Source organism: Mirounga angustirostris, unplaced genomic scaffold (genome assembly GCF_029215605.1).
Source record: "Mirounga angustirostris isolate CCGP_5_RB_7025 unplaced genomic scaffold, mMirAng1.0.hap1 SCAF_12, whole genome shotgun sequence".
NCBI lineage: Eukaryota > Metazoa > Chordata > Mammalia > Carnivora > Phocidae > Mirounga > Mirounga angustirostris.
In genome coordinates this window covers 89468939-89491244 of record NW_026991720.1, presented here as the reverse complement: position 1 = coordinate 89491244, position 22306 = coordinate 89468939, and the positions used below count along the sequence as shown (strand labels likewise).

Genomic DNA, 22306 nt, shown 5'->3' with positions numbered 1-22306 from the left:
CCACAGCCCTTTGAGTTTCCCTTGCCCCAAATTCCTGTTATCAGTGAATTTATCTACTGTTCTTACTAGAGATCCTTGAAGACAGGGATGACAATGCATTCGCCTTGGTATCCCTCCCAGCATCCACCACGATACTTTGTATATGGCAGGTACACAGGAAAAGTTCATAAATGGAATGGAGCAAAGACTCCATGTTGCTAAAATCGCTTGAATATGTAACCCTGCAGGGACATGTGGCCATCTGTAGAATCTCAAACCCCAGGAATTGACCCTATAAAAACTGTTGAGGGGTATTGGTTCATGAAGGTTGTGGGGACTTCTATGAAGCAGAAGAATGTGCTATTAATCTAGTGTAGAGGGCAAAGCAAGTTCCAGGAAAATCACTTGAAGACTTCTCGAAATGAAATACAAACCTTCAGAAGAGTTGGGTAAATAAAAATTTACCTCAACAGCAATCTCCTGCCAATAATTGAGAAGAAAATGAAACAAGATGGGGAAGGAGGAAGTGAAGGAAAATACTACTGTTTTTCAAATTTGGAAGAAAAGATCAAATTGCAGTAATCTGAGGTAGTCCAGGGAAAGAGAAAGGAGCATGGCTGAGTGACCGTCTTTGCTTCCCAAGCTTCAGATTCCTCATGTATCCTAACTTCCTCCAACTCATATTAGCCACATACTTCTCACTCTTGCAGTTTGAAAATACCTTTCAAAGATGTCTTATTTTTTTAAAGATTTATTTATCTGAGAGAAAGAGAGGGAGGGAGAGAGAGAGAGAGCATGCATGTTGGGGGAGGGGGACAGGGAGAGAGAGAATCCTCAAGCAGACTCCCCACTAAGTGTTGAGCCTGACATGGGGCTTGATCTCACGACCCTGAGATCATAACCCAAGCTGAAACCAAGAGTCAGATGCTCGACCGAATGAACTAGCCATGTACCCCTCAAAGATATTTTAAAATTTTAGATGAAAATTTTATAATTATACTTAGCATTTTATATTATAAATACCTTCTTGGTCGTCAGCAGGCTTCATATTATTAATACACATTGCAAAGTAGAGGTGTCTGCCTGGAACCCAGGGGATCTTTACTACTAGCTAAATGACTGAGAATTAGACGGCCAGAGGTGAATCGTTATCAGGTAGAACCTCTGATTCCTCTCAGCCTAAGCCTCAAATGTTGGTATGTATTAGAGTTCTATGTTCAGACCTCTTCTCACTCAATACAGTCTTCCTTGATCTTCCCATTAACTCCTTGACTTAACTGTCAGCATTATCCATATGTATGATGGCTTAGACTCTAGCTTGAGATGACCTTTCTTCTAAGCTTTGAATTTTTATTTCCAACTGTACTTTGGGCATTTTCACTAGGATATCCTGAGGGCCCCTCAAACTCAGCATATTTATAACCACACTTATTTTATGTGCTTTCCCTCTCTCCAAATAAAAGAAGGCACCCACATCTCCTTTGGTCTTAATCTAGGTTAAAAGTATTACCTACCTAGTCAACCAAATTAGAAACCTGGAGTCATCTTAAATTTCTGCTTTCCCTCATTCCCCTAATCTTGTTGGTTCTGCCTGCCTCCTAAAATCTCTCTCATGATGAAATTTTATAACCCTGAGGACAGAAAGAAGATTCCACAAGTTTCCAGAAGGCAAAACAAAACAAAACAGGCCATATACAAAAAGAATCTGGTACTGGAATGACTCCGGCCATATCAACAGAAACAGCAGAAGCGAGAAGATAATGGAGCACTGCATTCAAATTTCTGAGGTTAAGCATTTTTTAACGAAGGGTAAATCTAAAATAATGATAGTTATTTTCAGAAAATAATGATTTCCAGACATTCATGGCTTCAAATTGTTTACCTTTCATGTACTCTTCCTCAGGAAGCTACTGGATGATACGTTCTACCAAAAGGAGAGAGTAAATAAAAAGTGGAAAACACAGAACTCAGGAAAGAGGGTAGCAGCACAGGAAAGAGGCAAAGGGGTTTTCATGACAATGATGAATAGTAATAATAATCATCATAATAATGTGATGTAAGAAAAATTATGATATGCTTATACTGGAATGATGGGGGATGGGAAATGTGTCTGAGGAGCTCGGCAAGAGAGCTAAAGTTCTTCTCTTCCATGTAAGAAAGTCAAAGAGAAAAATCCCACACACTGAAAGATCAAAAAACAGCTACCTAAACATTGCATTTAGAAATCTGGAGGTCAGAAGAAACAACTAAATGAGTTGAATGTAGCTGTTTCTGGGGATGGGTCTCAGGGAATTGCTATTTTTCACTGTAAGCCCTGTAGTACTTTTGACTTCTAGTATTTCTGTATATGAAAACTCTGGTAAAATTAAAAAAAAAAGAAAAGAAAAAGAATTAGGTACTCTGTTTAAGCATTATAGTGACTACTTTATGTTATAATTCCATAAGGAAAGATTCTTGGAGAGAAAAGATCTGAAGATCTAGTCTTATTTCTTATTTCCCCAATATTTATAATGAAAAGAACATGTGGATTTCTTTACTTAAATCATTTCTCCTCTCCTGCAATTATATTATTCCATATCAGTATTCTAATAGGTGTCTAAACAAACAACCACACTATAACCTAGTGAGAAATGGTTATGTCTCACCCAAGAGAGTTAAGATTTGTAGCCCCATTCCATATAACACACTTGAGCTATGAACTAATAGGTAGATAAAACATGCCAGGCCCTGTCCTAATGATTCTAAGCCTACATGAAACATTTTTCTCCTGTGAGGAATATGGCTTAATTAACCACCTGCTGAACTTCAGTTTGGAAGAAAGGTAACTTACGGTGAAAAATTTTCTCTCATGAAAAATAAATGCAATTTTAAGGGTCAAAAAGCCACAGTAAAAATAGTTCTTGATGGTCACTTTTGCTAAATTATATTATTTGGAGATACAAAGACATTAAAGGTTAACTAGCCTATTCCTTCACTTTACAGAAAACTAAGGCCTAAAAAAAGGTTCAGTGACTTGACTAGAACGACCCAGTATATTTTCAGATTTTGCAAGATGATCCATGTCACTTAGCAATGGTTAAACAACTTCTAATATGTAGTATCTACTCTCAAAGTAAAGATGGGAACAGACTCAATTAGATAATTCAAGCCCCAAAAACGAATGCCTTAGATTACCTGGATATTTGGGAGAGAGTTTCTTTTTTTATCCTTTTCACTGTACATGTAAAAGAAATTCATTACAGAAAATAATTTCAATCCAGAAAATAATAAATTCTTTGTACATGCCAAAGACAACTGCTATTAATAGTTTGGTTCAATTTTTTTTGCTTAATTAGTATACTATTAATTACATATTACCTATTGTCACATCCATCAAATAAACTGTACTATTATTTTTTAATATGGACTCTTCTTCAGTTATTAAAAGAAGGCAAGGAGATGGCAAAGAAGCAGAAACTTCCAGATATATAAGCAGAGGAGAAAAAAATTTGAATTTCTTATTCAAATTATAAAAGCTCATTAAAAAGAAATAAAGCAAAAACTATGACCAAAACCAACACATTTTTTTAACTATTAACAACTTTAAAATATGGCTTTGATATAGCTACAAATTAAAGATAGTTCTCACAAAAATTCTCAACTGTAAAACATGCTTATGTTAGACTTTGAGAATGTATTTTTAGATAGATAGATGGCTCAAATAATTCATTTGTAAGGAATTAGAAAGCCCTCAGTTTTATTTATTTACTTTTCTTTTTTTTTTTTTTTAAGTAGGCTCCATGCCCAGTGTGGAGCTCAGCGTGGAGCCTGAAGTCACGACCCCGAGATCAAGACCCCCGGGGAGATGAAGAGTTGGACGCTCAACCAACTGAACCCCCAGGCACCCCATCCCTGTTTTAAATCTGTATAAAAAGCTTATGTCTTATTTTCATTATGCTCCATGTTAAAAGATCTTACAATAACTAAATTATTTGAAAAGTTGTTTAAAAAATTGCTGATGGAACGAAGGAGGAAGGAAGGAAAGAAGGAGGGATGGAGGGAGGATAAACCAGGATCAAGGAATTTGCCTCAATCACTTTTTTGTCTTTTCTTCTTCTTTTCCCTTTATGTAGGAGAAAGAGTAGGCTACTACTCAACCTCCACCGTATGACTGGCAGCTCTGAGAACTCCTTTTAAGATGTAGCATGTTATGAATACATTCCAGCTCATAAGGGAATAAGGAGGAGACATTTCCACATGAAAATCACTTTCTTCTTTTTTTAAGTAAGCTCAATGCCGAATGTTGGGCTTGAACTCATGACCCTGAGATCAAGAGTCCCATGCTTTACTGACTGAGCCAGCCAGGTGCCCTGAAACTCAATCACTTTCTTTTTTTAAATTTTTATTAAAAACATTTTTGTTTTGTTTTATTTAAGAAATCTCTACACTCCACATCAGGCTCAAACTCATGAGCCTGAGATCAAGAGTCCCATACTCTTCCAGCTGAGCCAGCCGGGCGCCCTCACTTTTAAAATTATATCTACTTTTACCATTGCGTGAATGCAAGCAATGACTGAATGGTACATTTTCTATAGTTAATATATACTGAGAAGGTACTTATTTATAAGCATAAATGCCAAGAAGGTATTTATTTGTAAGAATAAAAACCAGGAGCTATCCTGGGAGACTCCTTTGAAGTCAAGCTCCTTGGACATCATAAGGTTTTCCACTGCATACAAGATCTATTTTTATTACAAAAGCTTCTAAGCTTTTTTATTATTATTATGTGAACTTTGTAAATTCTTCAAAGCTAAGTTCTCATTTTTCATGGCAGTGCCCTTTCCCAATTACTCCACATAGTGGGGTATCAGAGTTATTGCTAAACAGATCATTAAAAATGACAGATCAGGTCCTTACACCTGACTAAGTTAGTCCTGACTATAAATTAGGTGCTTTGGGACATGCATGCTCTCTTTTGGATCACTAGAGTCATATTACTGCACTGAAGCACAGACAATTTACTAACTCTGGTCCAAATCTGAGCTGGTGATTAAAAACTGATGGAGTGTCTGGCACTACTAATAGAGTGTTCTTAATACCTGTATTCAGAACACCGCTCTTCCAATTTGAGGCTAACCAGATTAAATAAACATTTGTATTTATGCTTTATCTTCACTAGTATACTTTGGAGAAAATGTTTCGCTTAGATTAAACAAACACCAAGGGTAAGAACATTTATATTGAAATACTCTATTTGCCTCCATTAAGAGACAAATCACACTGCTTTTCTACTCAATTTTCAAATATAAAAGAACTTTCTGAAACATTTCTTAAGCACTGTCAGCCTTAATATCCTCAATGTTGAGAAATCAATGACAATTTTGGAATGGTAATAGGTACAAAGCATTGTGCTACTGAATTCATCTGAATCTCTTGCACTATTAATTTATGTAATTTCTTAGTTCTTGTCTTAATGAACTTGACTGGAATATATCAAGAGAACATAGCCAAAGATATACCTCCTTTAGAAATGGAACTTTGATCTTCTCAAGGTCATTAATACTGTTATGTGAAATAATAATTTTGGGTACATACAATGTGTTCATAAAATATTCCACATCTTGCAGAAACCTAACAGGACATACTCAAACAGGTAAAATCTGCTTTTACCTCAACACTGATTCACTCTGAAATTAGGTTTGTAGTCTACACTTTAAACACAGAAGCCAGTATCTCTTGCTATCAGATTATAAACACAATGTCTATATTATCAAAGAGTTCATCTACTCCAAACATCTCAATTGTCTGTTAAAGAAATATAGAGTTTCTTTTTATTACTCTAAAATAATATTAGGTTTAGAGTTATATTTCAGCCTTATAAAGTCAAAGCTCAAAATATCTTAAAGTTGGGATTTTTGAAAGGCAAAGGAAAAAGAAACTAAACTGCCTAAAGTTAAGATAGGTGTAGCGTGGCAAACAACCTGTTGTCTTTTATTTTTGTACCAGCCTTCTTACATTAAGAGAGGGATCCATGCCATGGCAGGTATAAAAAAAAGAAAGCAAGATTTTGAAACAATTTTTTTTATACTAATTAAAGGCATTTTGGAAATAGTTCCTTGCATTCTTCAAAAGGATTAGCAGCAATATTTTATGTTGGGTAAAAAAAAAAACAAAAACACTGCTTCTCTTCTTAAACGTCTAATGTAGAGGGTGGGTGATTACTAAATTTATTTTCATATAAGTGTTAAAACTTCTTGATCATGTTCCAAATCTTTTGTAACAACAGAAGAGGCAACAGTATCAACAATGAATTTTGGGCTATACTACACCAACTACATAATACCCTATCTCGTCTAGAAGAGTAACTTATTTTTTAACTTACTGTCTCTAAACTATTCTTTTTTTTTTCACTTTAAATAAGAAGTAGGAAAGCAATTAAAGAATTTTGTATCATATGAAATAGCCTATGGATTTTTGTTTTGTTTTTAGAGAGTCAGCTTTTATCTTTGGGCTTTCCATATCAAATTCAAATACATCTTGATGAAGTAAACTCTATCCAAATATTGTAAATAGATAATCAATAAAGCAAGTTATGGTATAAAAAACTTGTAAGCTGAGGTCTATTTAAAAAAATATAAACTTACAAATGGTCTAAAGTAGGTCCTTGATTCAGTCACTGAACATTTTCCAATTTACCTCCAACATAAAGTAGTGGAAGAGATTTGAAATCGGAGAAGGTCTATGCATTGATCATTATCTTAACTCTGGCAGGCTGAGAGGTCTGCCACTGTCTGGACAACATTAAGGAATATCTGTTATATGCAGGGATGTTGCCCAGGGGTCAAACCACAAATTTTTACTCAGAGTTTCCTGGGATGACACTGGACTTGGGGTACCTACTTTTCTGTGTTATGTGGCTATAGGCAATAACAATTTTTTCTTTGATGAAGAAGAAAATGCTATCAAAATTATTAAGAAACAAAAAATCATAGAAGAAATAGCTGCCTTCCCAAGTCCTGATTGCAATGTATTTTAGAATAAGTCATTCAAATTGCCAACAATCCCAGATTGTTGCTTACTCTACACTATCCATCTCTTTTCAGGGAATGCTTTCCTTATATCTGGAAGGTAGGAAATATTAGGGTTTGAGATAAGCAATATATTTTCCTGTAACCAAAACTGTCCGATTGCTTCTTTCAAAGAAGCAATATACTATGATGGAAAAATGTGATTCATTTTCCAAAACTGTGTTTACAAGCAACTTTTCAGGAACATAGCTCTTGTGCTAAGACAGGAACATCTGTATTTACAACACAGATCTGAAACACCTACATGTTTTTCTGTATAACAGAGCATGTTTCTCTTGGCCAAAACCATGTTTTATCTTCATATTTGAGCAGGAATTTATAAATAGGTCACTCTTGGTATTTTAGCCAGAAGAACACGGAGCCATTAGTTTTGTTTTAGGGAAAACAGTGAAATGTAACCACATAAAATATCATGCTACACTTTCTACTTTCGCACATGCACACGAAGTTACCATCTGAAGTCTTCTTTAATTCAGTTTTCAGTTTTTCCTGGTCTTCTACTAATTTTTTATTTTCTGCTTCCAAAATGTGTTCCTCTTCCTTGGCATAGTTTTTCAAGAGCTATCAGGAAAGAGAGTTATGGAAAGAAGTAAGCTTAGACTGCAACAACCACATATTATTTCAGGAAATAGGCTGGATAACATATTTAAAATTATTGGGTCTTTATTTGATTCTTTGTCCTTTTAGTATTTTGTAATTTTCTACAATGTACTTTTGCTGATAGAAACTTGGTATTTGGAAAAACAAAAAGATTTCTTCTTACTAAGGCTGAAATCTCTGAAATGAAAATTAGTTTCTGGTTGGGCTATAATTAAAATTATGTTTTGGAAAAGTATTTAGGTAAGTAATGTGAATGCCTCCATTAAGTGTGTGATGTAAATCTAAGGAAAAAAACAGTTCCGAGGATGATATTAATTGGTAAACCATTATGTTCCAATTACAGAGCTGTCTACTTAGACTATTTTTATGCAGACCAATGTGTAAAAAAGGAATATAATGCCAGGGTGGGGATGGGTAAGTGTAAAATGATAGTGCCATCTCTATGCTTGGAAAATTCTACCTAATTCTGAATAGTCATTGAATAGTCCCCAAATTACTCCTATTCAGTTAATCTTTTACAATGTTTTTTATATTTTAAAATCTATGAGGGCTTTTAAAATGTTTTTTGTATGTTTGTAGATCATCTTTTCTTTCTGTTTTTTTTTTTTAAGATTTTATTTATTTGTCAGAGAGAGACAGCACAAGCAGGGGAACAGCAGGCAGAGGGAGAAGCAGGCTCCCCAATGAGCAAGGAACCCAATGCAGGTCTCCATGCCAGGACCCTGGGATCATGACCTGAGCCAAAGGCAGACGCTTAACTGACTGAGCCACCCAGGTGTCCCTGCAGATTATCTTTTCTAGGCAAGAAAAATTAAGATGGGAATACTAAAATATTTACTAAAATAAAAATATTCATGGAGTAAAAATTTCACAATTTGTATGTCTAAAAGGAAACTACTATTGTTAATAGAATTAAGAAGCTTACTTATCTTAAAGAAATTTTGAGATATTTAAGTTACCAAGAAAGGCAAATTAGATTAATGTCTGAAAAATATGTATACACTGGCATGGGTTATTGGAATAAATAAAAGTTGCAGCAACTTGGTATTGACAGTTTCCATAGTCAGGTAAAAAAAAGCAGCTCAGGCCAATTTTAAACAAAGTGGAAGAAAAGAATTTCTACTGCAGGGTAATTCCTTTTCTAATGTAAGCTGGTATATCCAATAAACAAAATTCACAAAGTTCTACTGAGCATGGGCTACATGCAAATAGATTACAATTTTTACAATTAGGTGATATAAGGGATAAAAATGTAAGACTAACATGGTCTCTGCTCTCATGTAACTTTAATCTAGTGGAAAGGATGAGACAAGAGCATAAAAACTGTAGCATAAGATCAAATACAGTACTATCGTGTTATAATTGAGTTTAGGCAGCTCAAAAGGAGGAATTAAAACTCATATATTAAAGGAATATATGACCCCAAGTTTTTTAGGAGACAAACACTAAAGTACATACTTAAGCTGAAGGAGCCTCCTATCTTCAAAATTTAAAAAAAATTTTTTAAAGAGCAGGAAGCAGCAAGATTTTTTTCCAAATCTTTGTTTTGTTGCCCACTTTGAGTTCAAAATAATCCTAGCTGTTACTTCACTGAATTCAGTTCACACAGTCTCCGGTGATTACTCAAATTGGAAGAGAACCACTGAGTTGCAGGAATGTTTATACTGACTGCTTGAATTATTATGCCATTGACTTGGAAAAGTTGGGTTTGTGTTGGTCTTGTAAATAAGCTTTCACCTGCAAACTTGTCCAATTTTATTATGTGTGACTTGATGCTGGAGAACGACCAAGAGCCCTGGAACTGAAATTCAATAGCTAGCTACTAGCTACAATAATGCATGTGTTCCCTGTCCCACCCACCTTATACCACTGTGGCCAGTGGCTGGGAAAAAAACTGGTAAGAAGTAAAGCTCCATCACTGTTGTTATTTTAAAGCAGTTAAATTAAAAGTTAATTGGTCTTTTATAATTATTTCATTAACTGAGGATCGGAACAGAAAGGGGTCTCAGGCACCAACCATCTGCAAGTCATTTTATTTTATTTATTTATTTATTTTTAAAAGATTTTACTTATTTATTTGAGAGAGAGAGAATGAGAGACAGCATGAGAGGGAGGAGGGTCAGAGGGAGAAGCAGACTCCCTGCCGAGCAGGGAGCCCGATGCGGGACTCGATCCCGGGACTCCAGGATCATGACCTGAGCCGAAGGCAGTCGCTTAACCAACTGAGCCACCCAGGCGCCCTGCAAGTCATTTTAGAAGACAGCATACAAGGGGCACAAAACAATGTGGTTAAGAGTGTGGATTCTAGAGCCAGGCTGCTTGGATTCAAATCTTAGTTCTGTCGTTATTAATTAGTTGAATGGTTTTGTGCAAGTCACTTAGCCTTTCTGTGCTTCCATTTCCTCATATATAAAATACAGATAATAATAGTACCAACCTCATGGGGTTGTTGCAAGAATTAAGAACTAATACCTTACTGTGAAGGATTTGAAGCAGTACCTGGCATAGTGTTAGCTATATTTATGACCTTGGACCTGAGAACACGTGAGGTGACTTGCCCCAGGTCACAAGGCTAATTACTGGTAGAGTTAGGACTAACACCTAAGTCTCTTGGATCTCACAGTAAAAGTGCTTTCCATTAGATAAGGTATCTCTGATAGAGAATAAAGAGTTGTTTCAGCAGTTTTATCTTTCTTTAGCTAATATTTCAAAATCTACATGAAATATCTCAAAACAGAAGTGATCTTTGATATTCTGACCTTTGGCTTTTCTTGGTTAATTAGTTACACTTTGGGCACTGACAGTATTAATGTGCAGCTCACAAACTTTCTCCTTACTGTGTGCTAGCTTTAGCTCAGCATATTTAGGTGTCTCTGATGATCTGGGGCCAATGACTGGATCCTTCCAATACAGGAAGCAGGGAACCAGGACAGCATGGAATCAAAGGGGAGGAAAACAAACCAAAAAAAAAAAAAAAGAAGAGAAATTGTGGAGGAATCAAAGAATCAGTAGTCATTAAATAAATTTCCTTGCAAGGGTAACTCGTGAAAGTAATACTAAAAGAAAACTTCAAAAACGTTTTTTGAGGAAGGTGCTTTTTTTGAAGGACAAGACTAATTTAACTATGTTAATTATGGTGTATATGAAAAAAGTAATAGTACCAAAACTTTACAAAAACACTTTCCATTTTCTTAAAGCTGATGCGTAAAAGGAAAACAACTAAATAAGAGGAAGAAAGCAGTGCTCTGTTAGTAATTAGAACTCATTACTCTAACACGATGGGCATAATTTTAAATCAAGATAGGTACGCAGTAAGTTTACAAATACAATGCTGGGTGCTTTTGAGTTTAGCCATCATATATTAAAGCTTTGAGGGTTTTGTTTTTACTTTTACCATTTTGAAATAAGATCAAAGGATAGGAAATGAAACAAGTAATACTGAGGTACAAAATGAGGCTCATTTTGCTGCTGAAACATTCCAAAAAAGCAGACATGACTTATTGCCTGCTTTTGAATACAGAAATACCACAAGCTTGATTTCCCAGAACTATATTTACTACAAAGGGAAATTTACATGACATCTATGGATCAATGCCTTTTCAAAACAGAACAAAGTAAAAAATAAAGTGATGCTATTCTCTAAAAGTTTCTTTAAAAGATGCTGGTTACAATACCCCCAAAGAAACATTTTTGAATGCTGTTTTATATGAGAAAAGGTATTTCTTTACCTTTTTGCTGTAGTGGAAAAATAAGGCAGACATCATTAGAAATAAAACATGGGTTCTGCATAGGTGACCATTATATTATAGCATCAAACACAATTTTTTTTTTGCAGTGAAGTTTGCCTTATTTAATAGGTTCTGGAAAACCTTCTATTGTATTATGTATTGACTAACTCATTTAGAAAAAGGGTGGTACTTATAGTTCTTTCTATAAGAGGCTAGGCTCTAGGACTAAGATAAGTATTTTAATTCTCCACTATTAAGCTCAATACTTTTTACATAAATGTAACGGGGTAATACATAATTGACTATTTGTAATTCATTAATTTATAATAGGAAAATCATTTTATTTTATTATTTTAGGAGTGCTTTTTTTTTTTTTAAGAAAATTTGTTTCACTTCTGAATGGTTCCACTGACACTTTCTTCTAAGAAGTAGAATTATGAAAACTTATGGGACTTAATATGAACAGCAAACACTCAAGCTATGACATCTTATTCCTAAATTTTATACTTAAGAAAAAAATAATTTTATAGCTATCATTTTCTCATTTGTTCTTTTATTTGATAGGGAAAACATCAGTTCCTAATATACACTCTGCCTGAATGGCAGAGGAATTACAGCATAGGGTTCTCAAAGGAGTATCAGCAACATGGCCAAATTAAAGATTTTTAAACATTATGTGCAGTCATCAATCTAGCATTAACTACTTTCCTCTGCTCCCTACATTAATGAACATTTAAAAGAAAAACAAAAAAAAAATCAGCCTTAAAAATTCTTTAAAAAATAACTGAAAAGAAAATGGAAACATAGAGACTTAATAAAGATTTGCTTTAGTTATAAAGTAAAATTAATGGTAATGAAGGAATTAAAATCCATATTCCCAGCACTGTTTTTTCTTTTAATCATAGGAAATACGTTCAACAGCATTAAAATAGGTTCATTGGCATTCTATTATGGAGGGAAACTGAGAACAAACAAATCTAAGGGAGAATAAGACACTTTGAAACAATCATTTCATAGAACAATATTGCTACTTATGGTCGCTTTTTGCTTACAAATTATAAAAATGTTCTTTTTGATACTGAAAAATAATATACCTCCGGAAAACCAAGAACATTTACACACATTTTCAAAAAGCAAATTTAAATACCCGTTTTAGTCTTTCATTCTCTTCCATGAATTTTTTGGCAGCCTCATTAGTATTTTCTGCTTGAGTTTTAAGTACTCCTTTGTTTGACAGTTCTTTAGCCAGCTGCGTAATAAGGATAACCAGACGTCTCAACACTCTAAACAAACAAAAACATCAAAGTACTGTATAACTAATCATTAGAAACTGATTTAAGATAAACAGTCACTGTCAAATGATTCCCCTTTAGGTATGGGTATGGTGGAGGGAGATAATGTTTAGGAAGGACATATGCTTGTTTGTTTCTTTCCTTTTTTTTTTTTCTAATCTAAGTCCTTCTGTCAAAACAAGCTTGTATCTTGTTCCTTTGGAATCTTTGTTATAAGACTAGCATTTGGAAGACAGGTTCAGCAGTACTTGTTAATTTAATTATCCTCTTTCTAGAGGCCTTTGGCCAGGAGGAGGAGAAACAGAATTTCAGACAGTGTGGCAGGGCGACTAAGAGAAGTCATTTTTGTTCTTTGATTCCCTGCCCCCCACCTTGATATTTGCTATTTAAAGAGCATTGTGTGAGGCTGGCCAAGCCTAAAAACTGCTCATTCACATCGGTTTATGGGTAACTTCCATTGTTAGAAATAGAAATTAGTATCTTCAAATATTCATTCAACAGGTATTTCCTCTGCCAAGTGTTCAGAATTGCTAAACACTGTGCTGGGTACTGCGGACACGGCAGGAAATGAGACAAAGTCCTTCAGGGAGTTTAGGTTCTAGTTGGGGAGGAAAGAGTTAAAACAGTATTTACTTGCAACCATGAATGATACTCAGAAAATATACATATATAGATAAGCTCCATGGAAGCATATAACAGAGACCAACCACCTGCTTCTGGGGTGAGTGATGATCATAAATGGATTCTCTGTGAAAGGGGCTGAAGGATGAATAGAAAGTTAGCCCAGGAAAGAGGGGAGTGTTCTGGCAGAAGTTAAAGCATGTGTGAAGACCCTGAAGTAGGAAGGAGTCAGGTACACAATAGGAACTCAATATTTGTTGCAAGAATGAGTGCATGAGCAGATGAAGCTCAGTGTGGGTGGAACATGGTATGAATGTCAGAGAATAGTAGGAGTCAAGGCTCCAGGGAGAAGTAAGGCCAGATCACACAGGGCCTTATGGACCTAGCAAACTTACAAGCCGTCATGACTATCATTTGGGTATTTCATCTGCATTCTATAGTATAGATAGGAAAAATGAGGAAGAGAAACATAAACATTGTGTTTTTTTTTAAACTTACAGCCAAAAAAATAATGAAAATCCAGAAATGTAAAGATTTCTTTGAGACCTAAAAAGTTTCATTTGTGCATGTTCATAGGCTCCAGGTCTGCTGGTTAAGCCTTTTTCAATGGCAGGTGTAGAGGAATACTTCCTTACTTCTCTCACAGCATCTATTAGAGAAAAAGAGAAAACATTATTTTGACTTTTAATAATATACAATTACTCTTAAAATGGAAAGCAGTTTTAGAACAACTGAATTGACTTTTAAATAATGGACTTTTGGTATGGGCTCTCTTTTTGTCTTTTCCTCTACTATCCCTGGGAGGGCACCATACTTAAAAGAGATGCTCTGCAAATGGATGTTAGTGGGAACCTTTGAATGGAACAGGATTTTTTTTTTTTTACTCTTTATCTAGGGCTTATTATAATTGTACTGTCTCTCATCTCTAGCTACACTGCAAACTGTTATCCTTCACTCTTTCTATCCCTAATAGATTGAGTAAAATCCAACCTACTGACAGTAGCATATAGGTCATCTCCCATTCCAATCAAGTCCAAGAGGTTATCCTATTTTCCTGACTGTACTAGCATTTTATTATACTATTCCTTCTATATTATCAAATTATTATAGTATTAAAGTAAAATTAAATTATTTAAAGTAATATTATTAAAGTAACATTAATATATTAAAATATTATTAATAATTAATCCTAGTAATAGTAATGTGACTTTACTGAGATTTTAGAAATATTTGGTTACACTGACATTTCCACTGGCATAGGTTAAAATGGAATTTGACCTATGGGGGCATGTGCTCCCCCAACGGGCACATGGACGGCATCTGCTACTAGAAACATTCAGAGAGCTGCACTTTTGATGTGTTCAGTTCCGTTAAGTCTCAGAAGCTACAGGGGATCTATTTCTTTTTAGTGGAAAACAGATTTCAGCTTATTCCTATCTATATTTAGTGCACTCTTAAGTCACTGGATTCTTGTAGGTCCTAGGTAAGGTATCTGCCCCTTAGGTGTCTCAAAGATCAGTGGGGCCAACAAGTCAGACTGCTTCTTTCATGTAGCCATCAGCATTCTTAGGAAAGAGTTATTGCCACAGGAAAGAGATTCCAGTTAGAAAACTGAGGCCGCTTAAACTACTATTTTAAGTTTTTAAAGATTTTATCTATTTACTTGAGAGAGAGAGCATGTGAAAGAGAGCACGAACAGGGGGAAGGGGCAGAGGGAGAGGGAGAAGCAGACTCTCCGCAGAGCAGGAAGCCTGACACAGCTCGATCCCAGGACCCCAAGATCATGATCTGAGCCGAAGGCAGACACTTAAACGACTGAGCCACCCAGGTGCCCCTATTTAATTTTAATAGCAACTTTATTGAGTTATAACTCACATACCTTAAAATTTATCCCTTTTAAAGTATATAATTCAGTGGTGTTGAGTATATTCACAAAGTTGTGCAACCAACACCACTAATTTCTGAATATTTTCATCAACCCCCTCAGAAACCCCAAATCCATTCTGCCCTTCCCCCATCTCCCAGCAACCACCAATCTACTTTCTGTCTCCATGAATTTGCCTCTTCTGGATATTTTATATAAAAGCAAATATTTACTATGTGTTTTTTTTTGTGTCTGCCTTCCTTCACTTAGCATATGTTTTCAAGGTTCATCTGTGTTGTACCACGTAGCAGTATGCAGTGGTAGAATTTCTTGCAGAGCTATCTGGTTTTATTCTTTTCTGATGGGGGTAGCTTTTTTTTTTAACTTTCTGTAATTCTTCTGTAGAAAATTTGTCTGCTTAAATTTTCTATATCTACTAGAATTCATCTGGTAAGTTATATTTCTCTACAAAATTATCCATTTCATCTAGGTATTCAAAATTATTTGCAGAGAGGTATATGAAATAGTCTTTTTTATTTTTTATTTTTTAAAAAGATTTTATTTATTATTTATTTGAGAGTGAGCAAGAGAGAAAGAGAGAGAGAGCATGAGCATGTGGAGGGAGAGGGAAAAGCAGACTCCCCACTGGGCAGGGAGCCAGATGTGGGGCTTGATTCCAGGACCCTGGGATCATGACCTGAGCTGAAGGCAGCCGCTTAACCGACTGAGCCACCCAAGTGCCCTGAAATCGTCTTTTTTTAAAAAAGATTTTATTTATTTGAGAGAGAGCACACAGGTGCACACAAAGAGGGGGAGGGGCAGAGAGAGAAGCAGACTCCCCACTGAGCATGGAGCCCAACCGACTGAGTCACCCAGGTACCCCAGTGTTTTAAATTATCTTAAAAAAATTTTCTTGATCTTAATGGCTATTTCCTCTATTTCTCAGATTGCCACAATAATATATTTCTCAGATTGCCACAATAATATAGTAAGAGCATACCAACCAGCACGAGACAACTAAAAAAACCCCAAACACAATGGTATTTATGAGTTATTTTAAGCAGGCCAAAGAAGCCACATAGTAATATGAAGGATGCTTATGCTTGTTATTCAGCTTCTTTGGCTTTTAAATAAAAATATTCCAGGATCCATTATGCAGAAATGCTGAAGATTAATAAATAATATCAATGAAGTTTATAAATGTAAATGGCCATACAAATCCACCTACAGAATAAAATCACCTGTATTAAAGCAAGGAAACTGTGTCTGAAAAATGAAACAGGGGCAATCATATGGGCAGGGTGTGACGTATGGTCAGTTTTCTAGAAACCATATGGAGACAGCCTTTTTTTTGGGATCACTCGTGGAACCTTTCAAATTCTTGGGATGCATTTCTGCTGACACTAAACATATTCCTGGTTTCCTGCTTCCTTTCTGCCTATTCCCACCCCTTAAAACACACATATGCACACACGTTCAGTCAGTACTGGCTCCAGGAACACGAACACCTTGTAATAATTACCTTATTAGAGAAACAACCAATGAGAAAAATGAAATAAATTTGAAAGTAAAATATAAATGAAACTTGGGTAATTACTGGTTTTCCATAATTTATACCATTGTCATTCTGGTGGATAAGAACACTGGACTGTGTATTTTACATTCACTACTGCATTTAAACCTTTGAACACCTCAGTGGAGCAGGTGTAATTACCCTCTTCTGAGATGGAAACACTGAGACTTAAAGCATAGGTCCCTATCTGCCTGCCTTTACCATCCAAGGTCAAAGGTCCTGTATTAACCATCCATGATGTCCCTATTCTCTGAGAATTAATTACCCACTCTGCCCACAGAAGCAGGTTCCAGCCAGAGGTCATGGTTCTGCTTTGTGACTCCTATCCCCGGCCATAGCTTACCAGACAAAGGTTGGATACTTAGTACTAGCTGGCTCATTTATTTTCTTTATAATTGGAACTGGGATTCAGAAATGGCTAGTTAATCCTGGCATATGGCTGGAGTGATGATACTTGGCAACTATATGGTGCCCACAGCTATATAGTTGAGAACAGAGTCCACAGGGATAAGGAAGAATGAAGTAGACCCATGGAGCAATGAAGGGACGTGAAAAGGACACTTCAGTTCCTAAGACTAGTCCCTTCCTGGAATTTGGCTTCCTTCCTTCCCTGAGCTGCTGTACAACAACTCTATATTTTATTATAAGTTCCCCTTTCTTGCTCAAGTGAGCTCCAGTTGGTTTCTGATATATGTAACCAAAAAAACCTTGTACTACCGTTTTCCTTCCTTATATGGATATGTGGCAGTTTTCGGTAGAAATTCTTGTGATAATTTTAGAGTTAAAAGATCATAATACTACAGGCGTGCCTGGCTGGCTCAGTTGGTAGAGTTTGCGATTCTTCATCTTGGGGTCATAAGTCTGAGCCCCATGTTGGGTGTAGAGATTACTTAAAAAAAAAAAAAAATCACAATACTAGAGCCAGAAGGAGCTGCAGAAATGACTGCCTTTTCTTGCTTTGTTTTGCAAATGGATAAACCAAACTCAGAGAGATGAAATGCCATTCCAAAAGGCATTTAGTTAGTTGATGATAGAGCTGGGACACATTTTTCTTATTGTCCTTTAATTGTTTAGTGTTATTTCTTTTTTTTTAAAGATTTTATTTATTTGACAGAGAGAAACACAGCGAGAGAGGGAACACAAGCAGGGGGAGTGGGAGAGGGAGAAGCAGGCTTCCCGCAGAGCAGGGAGCCGGATGCGGGACTTGATCCCAGGACCCTGGGATCATGACCTGAGCCGAAGGCAGTCGCTTAACTGACTGAGCCACCCAGGCGCCCAATTTTACTGTTATTTCTTACATGGCTGGAGATTTACTTGATAACAATAGCACACCATGAGACAAATATTGACATTTTGAAATGAGGCATGAACCCATTCACAACCCATTCACATCACATCCCACAATCGCCTACTCATACCTTCTCACACCAGCTGTTCCCAGTTTTATAAAAAGAAATTCATTTCAGAGGCTGGTGGTATGGAGCATGGGAAACATTTTCTCATAGAACAGTGGCATACACGGTGGCTATCCTAGGATGGCTCCTGCCTACTGTACCCCAACAGCAACATCAACTTAGTTAATTAAAAACCCAATGAATTCATTAATAAAAAAAGTCCCCAGAGTTAAGCCGAATCAAAAGAAGAACCCAGTACTTACCTAAAAATAGAACAATCAATAGGACTATTATAGTAAGGAAAGCCTTGTTCCAGAAAGTTGCAATTTTACCCCAGACAGTAAATGAAAAAATCTTCTGCCATCTGTAAAGCAATACAATTACATTAGGTGTAAAAAAGATCAAAAGATTTTGAAATGCTTTGCAAATATTCAATTAACATTTTGGTAACTGTGTAGTGAGTGACAAGAATTACAGAAATTTAATTTTTTATGTCATATCAGAAAACTTCTGATATGACATAAGAATGGCTCATGAAATAAAGAACAACTCTTTCAAGTTTAATGATAATCTGACATTATCTTCTGTCTGGTGGCTTAAACATTCTACAGCAAAAATAACTTTTAAAGTAAAGATACATGAATTCTTATAGTAACATGTTATATTGCTGATAGAAGTTATCACCTTATATCTTTTTCTAATCCGGGTAATAACTCAGAAATAACAAAGACCTATTAGTCTAATAATCAGCAACATTTCAGGAATAGGGAGTCCAACTCTGCACTATATATTTTTACATCTGCTCCAAGTAAAAGAATTTTTCTATTTTTACCACAAAGGAATTAAAAGTATCATTGAGATGTTACATACATAAAATACAAAAATCTTAAATAGGTTGATGAATTTTTATGTATGTATTTACTCATGTAATTACCACCTAGATCAGGATGTGAACATAGAGGAAACAAAATGGGGTAAAAATAGTCTAGACAGTTTGAGCAGCACAAGCAAAGACACAGAAGTAAGAAAGTATGGGTTATAAATGACCAAGAATGACAAAGCAATCCACCACACAATTGGAAAGGTAACAAACTTTGTACAAGGGCATTTTATTTATTTATTTTTTAGAGAGAGAGTGTAAACACATATGTGTATGAGCAGGGGAAGGGGAAGAGGGCGAAGGAGACAAAGAATCTCAAGCAGTCTCCACACCTGATGTGGAGCCCAACATGGGGCTCAATCTAATGACCCTGAGATCCTGACCTGAGCTGAAATCAAGAGTCGGACACTTAACTGACTGAGCCACCCAGGCGGCCCAGTAGAAGGGCATTTTATTTTATTTATTTTATTATTTATTTATTTATTTATTTTACTAGGGCATTTTATTTATTTTTATTTTTTTTAAGATTTTATTTATTTTTTGACAGAGAGACAGTGAGAGAGGGAACACAAGCAGGGGGAGTGGAAGAGAGAGAAGCAGGCTTCCTGCAGAGCAGAGAGCCCGATGCGGGGCTCGATCCCAGGACCCTGGGATCATGACCTGAGCCGAAGGCAGATGCTTAACGACAGAGCCACCCAGGCGCCCCTTACGAAGGCATTTTAAATGAATAACAGATTCATGGAGTCCAAAGGAGACATAAAAGTAATAAGCACCTAATAAAACTTCAAATACAACTTTAAAAAAAGTTTTACTTTAAGATTAGGACAAATTATTAACTAATAAATTTGGAAAACAACCCTAAGTAATAACTTGAAGTTGGTAAGAGGAGGGAGACTAATATAGATGGAGGAGGTCCCTTTGCCTCTATGCTTCCAATTCCAGAGATGCTAATCAAATTTTTCATTACAAAAATTTTATATTTTTAGAAAGAGAAGATAAGTGGCAATACCTTCATCTAAGTCCCAATGCAAATTCGCATTTCAAGGGTCAGTATAAAAGGGAACACAAAAAAGATTTCCTACAGGGAACAACGAGCAGTTTCTACTAATACTCAATTCAAGGAGGAAATGATAATAGCTGTTATATATTGAGTCATTACTATACTACGGTTCTAAGCACTTTTACATATTTTAGCTCATTTAATCACCACAATCACTATATGAGGTGGGTACTAAGTATTACCTCTATTTTACAGATGGCGAAACTGGCCAGAGATGGTAAATAATTTGCCCAAGGTCATGCAGTAACATGCAAAGTTGGGACATACACCTAGGAAGCCTGACTTGTAACTATGTGTCTTTTTTTTTTTTTAATTTTAATTAAAAAAAATTTTTTTTTAAAGATTTTATTTATTTATTTGAGAGAGAGAGAATGAGAGAGAGCACATGAGAGGGGGGAGGGTCAAAGGGAGAAGCAGACTCCCCGCCGAGCAGGGAGCCTGATGCGGCACTCGATCCAGGGACTCCAGGATCATGACCTGAGCTGAAGGCAGTCGCTCAACCAACTGAGCCACCCAGGCGCCCATGTCTTTTTTTTTTTTTTTAAAGATTTTATTTTTTTATTTGAACAGAGAGAGAGAGAGAGAAAGACCATAAGCAGGCAGACATGCAGGCAGAGGAAGAGGGAGAAGCAGGTTCCCTGCTGAGCATGCAGCCCGATGCAGGGCTCGATCCCAGGACCCTAGGATCACGACCTGAGCTGAAGGCAGCTGCTTAACCGACTGAGCCACCCAGGCGCCCCTGTAACTATGTGTCTTTAACCAATGGGTTATGTGAGTAAATAATAGCCAAATTAAATAAAGATTGAAGCCTTTTCTTTGAAGGTATGGTGATACATGTATAAAATATTAAAAGATGTGACTACACACAGTAAGGACATACTATAAATGAATTGTGTTCATATATATATGGTATATATATATATATATATATATATATATACCATATTTTCTTGTGTATATTTGTACATGAGCCTATATATAATCTGTGTATTTACATATATATCAAAGAGCTACTTGAATAGTATAGAGAAAAAATATTTGGCAAGAAGAAAAAGATCCATAATCTATGGAATGTTTTCACGCAGAAAATATTAACTGACCATATATATACATATATATATATTTGCAAATTCTTAAGCCTTATTTATAAATCAGATGTTTATAAATAAAATCTTTCCTTTTCTTGAATAAAGGACTCTCTTGTTGCAACTACTACCAAAAAGCTAACAGGGCACTATAGAGATTTGAAACAAATGGACAGGATGAGCAGGTAGAGTAGAAAAAGCACTAGGCTGAAAGCCAGATTCTTGTCTGGAGCCTGCCATGGATCAGCTAGATGACTTTAGACTACTTAGACTACTGAATGAGTGGGTTGGAAAAAAATGATCTCTAATGTTCCTTCTTACAGTATGATTCAATTTTTTTTCTTTAGTAAGGAAGAAGTGATGGCATAGCTGATAGACAAGGACAGAAGTGAGTAGCAGTCTAGGTAGGTAAGAAGCAAGTTAAGAGATGTAAAGATCACCTGGATGCTGAGTCAAAGTAAAAATTTTCATAAGTCTCTTCCAGTATTGGGATCTCACTGAATTTATCTCTAGGATCTCATTTATGAAAGATTTTCTTTTATGTCATGAGCATGAAGAAAGGTGTTGCAACATTTTTATTAAAAGTGCATTTCACCATTCATACTATCAACTTTCTGGATCTAAAACTGAACTCCCCAGATGGCAGATACACTTGTGGTGAGCATGGCATAACCATAGAGAAGTTGAATCACTAGGTTGTACACCTGAAACTAATCGTACACTGTGTGTCCACTCTACTAACAGCCATCCCCCACAGCCCCCAAACTGAGCAATATGAGGATTATTACAAGGGTAAAGTGAGCCAAGGCTTCAATTTAAATACTTAGTACTGTACTTAAAGACCTTTGAAGGTCTTTAAGGAATTAGCGCTAATGTATGGTTGTGGTACTTTCCATATTCAGCACTTTTAGTATATATTATTTCTGTGTATGGAAAAAAGTGGTAAAATTGCCATTTAAACATTAATGAAGCTATCTTTGGGTTACATAAGAACACCACCAAGAATCATTTACTGGCTTAACTTTCTACATTGTTGTTCCACTGCCCCAACGAAACATTTCTGCACCCATGCATGTTGTTAACATCATTTATCCATTTCCCTTTTTTTAGTTCATTGTTCCAACTCAGGACAATAAACAAGGTTAGGTTTGGTGACGACATGC

At 35.9% G+C, this 22306-nt stretch overlaps 1 protein-coding gene and 1 non-coding gene across 5 annotated transcripts in view; both read right to left on the bottom strand.

Moving 5' to 3' along the window:
* BCAP29 (B cell receptor associated protein 29) overlaps positions 1–22306 on the bottom strand; it is a 56955-nt gene that overhangs the window by 33634 nt on the left and 1015 nt on the right. For all 4 annotated transcript variants that reach the window (XR_010406603.1, XR_008505286.2, XM_045864892.3 and 1 more), the window contains exons 3-6: positions 18382–18482; positions 13786–13936; positions 12522–12657; positions 7499–7607 (exon numbers count right to left, since the gene is read on the bottom strand). Coding sequence is in view for 2 of the 4 variants with exons in the window: in XM_045864892.3 (XP_045720848.1) it covers positions 7499–7607; positions 12522–12657; positions 13786–13936; positions 18382–18482 (497 nt within the window). In the remaining 2 variants the exon portion in view is untranslated. The remainder of the gene's footprint in view (positions 1–7498; positions 7608–12521; positions 12658–13785; positions 13937–18381; positions 18483–22306) is intronic.
* On the bottom strand, positions 4084–4221 carry LOC123836206 (small nucleolar RNA U109). Its single transcript, XR_006788902.1, has one exon. It is a non-coding gene; the product is annotated as a small nucleolar RNA U109 (small nucleolar RNA).